The sequence below is a fragment of the Myotis brandtii genome, unplaced genomic scaffold (assembly GCF_000412655.1).
Source record: "Myotis brandtii unplaced genomic scaffold, ASM41265v1 scaffold827, whole genome shotgun sequence".
Taxonomy (NCBI): Eukaryota; Metazoa; Chordata; class Mammalia; order Chiroptera; family Vespertilionidae; genus Myotis; species Myotis brandtii.
The window spans coordinates 304,990-309,762 of record NW_005371360.1 but is presented as its reverse complement, the minus strand read 5'-3'; the positions used below and the strand labels follow the sequence as shown (position 1 = coordinate 309,762).

Below are 4,773 nucleotides of genomic sequence, written 5' to 3'. Positions count from 1 at the left end.
CACCTGACACCCCCACCTCCCCTTCCCGCAGTCCATTGACCCGGGCCAGCAGTTCACGTGGGAGCATTCCAACCTGGAAGTGAACAAGCCCAAGAACCGCTACGCCAACGTCATTGCCTACGACCACTCCCGCGTCATCCTTCAGCCCATCGAAGGTAGCACGCGGTCCCGGGCCCTCCTGCCCTCCTCCCCCCCAGAGTGCCCACAGTCCCCGCCCCACCTCCAGGAGATGCGGCAGTCCAGCGTAGACAAGCTAGGGGGTGGAGGGAGGGGGCGGGGAGGGAAAGAAGCCTGACTCTGGGCTCAGGCCTGGTCCAGCACCAGAAACCACTGGGGATTGTTAGCTGTGTATTTAAGTGATGGCTGCTATCCCTGACGTGTTTCCACCGGCCGCTCCACACCACTCCACTCAACTGGAGCCGCTCTGCCACCCAGGGACGGAGGGCAGTGTCTGGGGGCATTTCTGTGGTCCCCGGTTGGAGGAGGGGTTTGCTCGTGACAGCTAGGGGGTGGGGCCGGGGATGCTGCTCCACGCCCTGCCGTGCCCAGCATGGCCCCACAGAGCGCGATCCGGCCCCACATGGTGGGATCCCGACGTCCGTGCCCACGATTTCCTGGGGAACAGACCGGGGCGCTCCGAGAGGGCTTCCAGTTGGGCTCATGGAGCCAGCCTGAAAGGACGGGGCACCCCCACTGATCTCCGGCTTCTCGCCCGGGCCGTAGGCATCGTGGGCAGCGATTACATCAACGCCAACTATGTGGACGGCTACCGACGGCAGAACGCGTACATCGCCACGCAGGGGCCGCTGCCCGAGACCTTCGGGGACTTCTGGCGCATGGTGTGGGAGCAGCGCTCGGCCACCATCGTCATGATGACCCGGCTAGAGGAGAAGTCGCGGGTGAGGCCTGGACCCCGCCCCCCCAGAGTCCCCAGCCAGCCCAGGCTCACACTCACCTCCATTCTCCTTTCCGGCACAGATCAAATGTGATCAGTACTGGCCCAACAGGGGCACGGAGACCTACGGCTTCATCCAGGTAACGCTGCTGGACACCATCGAGCTGGCCACGTTCTGCGTGCGGACCTTCTCCCTGCACAAGGTAGGCAGGCCAGGCTGGAGGCTGCGGGCGGGGTGCATCCAGGTAACGCTGCTGGACACCATCGAGCTGGCCACGTTCTGCGTGCGGACCTTCTCCCTGCACAAGGTAGGCAGGCCAGGCTGGAGGCTGTGGGGCGGGGTGGGGGGTGAGGGGGGGACAGGGAGGCAGAGGAGGAAGATGGGCCCAGCTTCTGCCCATTGACCCAGGCTGACCACATTCTCATGAAGCCCATTTTATGAATGGGGAAACTGAGGCTCGAAGTGGGGCACCTCGTGTCCCTGGCCACAGCAAGAGGACAAAACCAGCAGAACCCAGTTGAGCCGTGAATCTGTTATCCTCCTGAGCCTGGGACGGGTCCTGGCAGAGGCTAAGCCCTGCCCATAAGGGAGCTTAAGTCTGGGGTGGAACCGATGGGCCCAGCTTCTGCCCATTGACCCAGGCTGACTGCATTCTCATGAAGCCCATTTTATGGATGGGGAAACTGAGGCTCGGAGTGGGGCACCTCGTATCCCTGGCCACAGCAAGAGGACAAAACCAGCAGAACCCCGTTGAGCCGTGAATCTGTTATCCTCCTGGGCCTGGGTCGGGTCCTGGCAGAGGCTAAGCCCTGCCCTTAAGGGAGCTTAAGTCTGGGGTCGGACCAAGCTGGAGGGACCCTGCAGGCCTTGGGCGGTCAGGGCTGGGCCAAAGGTAACCTTAGATAAGTGTTTACCTGAAGGCTGCTCGCCGTAACGCGGTTCCACCTGTCCTACATCGGTGGTTCGCCATTGCAGCAGCCTGCCATCCGGAGGGGACACTGTCGTGAAGGGGGAGGAGGTGCTAACCAGCACCACGATCCTCCCTCCTCAGTCAGGTCCTCTCAGCATTGAGCACAGGCCTGACCCGAGCATCAGAGAGCTGAGCGGATGGACCGGAGGAGGCAGTGAGGATTCTTAGCTCATTCACACACGCCCAGCACTTACTGTGGGTGTCAGGCCCTGACCCGGCACCAGGACACAGCAGGGACCAAGACAGACGGAATATCCTGACCTTGTGGGGCTCAGTCTAGTGGACAAGACACAGACAAAAGACATGCAAATAATAGATCTTTTCTTATTAAATGTATTGCCGTTGGTTGATAATACGTTTAGGGCAGCGGTTCTCCACCTGTGGGTCGTGACCCCTTTGGGGGTCGAACGACCCTTTCACAGGGGTCGCCTAAGACCATCGGAAAACACATATACAATTACATATTGTTTTTGTTATTGGCGTTGGTTGATAATATGTTTAGAGCAGCGGTTCTCAACCTGTGGGTCGCGATCCCTTTGGGGGTCGAACAACCCTTTCACAGGGGTCGCCTAAGACCATCAGAAAACACATATATAATTACATATTGTTTTTGTGATTAATCACTATGCTTATGTTCAATTTGTAACAATGAAAATACATCTGCATATCAGATATTTACATTACGATTCATAACAGTAGCAACATTACAGTGATGAAGTAGCAACGAGAATAATTTTATGGTTGGGGGTCACCACCACATGAGGAGCTGTATTGAAGGGTCGCGGCATCAGGAAGGTTGAGAACCACTGGGTTAGGGCGTCTGTCTGGGTAATATGACATCTCTGTTCTCCATTGTGCACTCACCACCGAGTCCGGTCGCCTCCTGTCGCTGTGTATTTGACCCCCTTTATCCTTGTCCCCCACCCCCTTTTCCCCTTTGGGAACCACCATTCCGTTGTCTGTGCTTAAGAGTTTGTTCATGTGTTGCTTCCTGTTCTTTTCCGTCTGACTGACTTCACGTAGCATAATGTTCTCAAGGTCCATTCACGTTGTCACCAATGGCAGTATTTTGTCTTTGCGTTTGGCTGAGTAGCATTCCACTGTGTGTACGGACCACGTCCTCTGTACCCGTTCATCCTTCGGAGGACACTGCGCTGTCTCCATGCCTTGGCCACCATGAATGATGCCGCAGTGAGCGTAGGGTACATAGATCTTTGTGTGTGTTGTCAAGTTTTTCAGGTAGATTCCCAGGAGAGGGATTGCTGGGCCAGATGGGTTATTGTTCATTTTTTGAGGAGCCTCCATAGTGTTTTGCATAGTGACTGTGCCAGTTTACGTCCCCACCGGCTGTGAGTGAGGGTTCCCTTTCTCCACAGCCTCTCCAACACTTATGACTTGTCTTGTTGGTAATAGCCATTTTGACAGGTGGGAGGTGGTACCTCCTTGTGGTTTGGATTTAAGTGAGGGTTCCCTTTCTCCACAGCCTCTCCAACACTTGTTAGGACTTGTCTTGTTGGTAATAGCCATTTTGACAGGTGTGAGGTGGTGCCTCCTTGTGGTTTGGATTTGTATTTCCCTGGTAGCTAGTGAAGTTGGGCATCTGTATGTCTTGGGAAATTCTTCAGGTCCTCTGCCCATATTTAATCAGATTGTTTTGTGGTTGTTGAGTTGTATGAATTCTTTATATATTTTGGATATTAGCCCTGTATTGGAATATCACTTGCAAATATGTTCTCCCATTTAGTTGGTTGCCTGTTTGTTTTGTTGATGGTTTCTCTTGCTGCGCCGAAGCTTTTTAGCTTGACGCAGTCCCATTCATTTATATTTTTCTTTTACTTCTCTTGCCTTTGGGGGAGGGGAGGTCAAGTTCACAAAAACCCCTCTGAGACCAAGGTCCAAACACGACAAAATCTCATGTGTAGGGTTAAAATAAAGCAGAGGAGACGAATAGAATGTGTACTGGGGGACCCGGAGGAAGTGAGGAGGGGAGCCATGAGATGTGGGGAAATAGCATTCCAGGCAGAGGGCACAGCTAGCGCAAAGGCCCTGGGGCAGGACCGTGCCTGGCGTGTTGGAAGAACAGTGAGAAGGCCATGTGGCTGGGGCTGAGTGAACAGTGGGGAGAGAGAGGAGTTGAGGACAGGGAGGGGATGGGGGAAGGTTGTGCAGGGCCTATGGGCATGGGGAGGACTTGGGCTTTTACCCCTTGAGGGCTGTCGGCACAGGAGGTACGGGACCTGACCCATGCTCACAGGCGCTCTCTGGCTTCTGGGGGGGTGGCACCGGCAGACTGGAGGGGCCAGGATGGCGATGGGGAGGACTGTGGTGACTGCCATGAGGGGGTGAGAAGTGGGCGGGTTTGGGATAGACTTTGAAGGCAGTGATAGTGTTGGCCGGTATGTTGGGTGTAGAAAGGGAGTCACGTCGAGGGCGACATTGAAGTTGTGGTCAGAGGCCCTGGAAGGATGGGACACCACCAGCTGAGATGGAGGGAGCAGGTGGAGGGAGAAAGTGGGGGCACAGTGTTGGCCCAGTCGTGTGAGACAGACATGAAGCTTTCCTGTGGGGACCCCTCTGTGTCGGGGCAGCTGGCCCCCAAGTCAGACATGGGCACGGGTCGGAGGCGTGTGGGTGGTGGGCTGTGGTGACAGGCGTGTCCCTGTGGCTCCCAGAATGGCTCCAGCGAGAAGCGTGAAGTCCGCCAGTTCCAGTTCACAGCATGGCCTGACCACGGGGTGCCCGAGTACCCAACCCCATTCCTGGCTTTCCTACGGAGAGTCAAGACCTGCAACCCCCCCGATGCTGGCCCCGTCGTAGTCCACTGCAGGTAGGCGGGTCCCCGTCCCTGCACCCTGCTCCCACCTGCACCCCGCTCCCACCTGCGCGCCCTGCTCCCACCCGTGCCCC

At 56.5% G+C, this 4,773-nt stretch overlaps 1 protein-coding gene across 1 annotated transcript in view; it reads left to right on the top strand.

Moving 5' to 3' along the window:
• Positions 1 to 4,773, top strand: part of PTPRS (protein tyrosine phosphatase, receptor type, S) — a 62,428-nt gene that overhangs the window by 51,650 nt on the left and 6,005 nt on the right. Inside the window, exons 20-23 of the mRNA XM_014531865.1 lie at positions 21 to 155; positions 724 to 899; positions 979 to 1,098; positions 4,539 to 4,693. Of these exons, the coding sequence (XP_014387351.1) occupies positions 21 to 155; positions 724 to 899; positions 979 to 1,098; positions 4,539 to 4,693 (586 nt within the window). The remainder of the gene's footprint in view (positions 1 to 20; positions 156 to 723; positions 900 to 978; positions 1,099 to 4,538; positions 4,694 to 4,773) is intronic.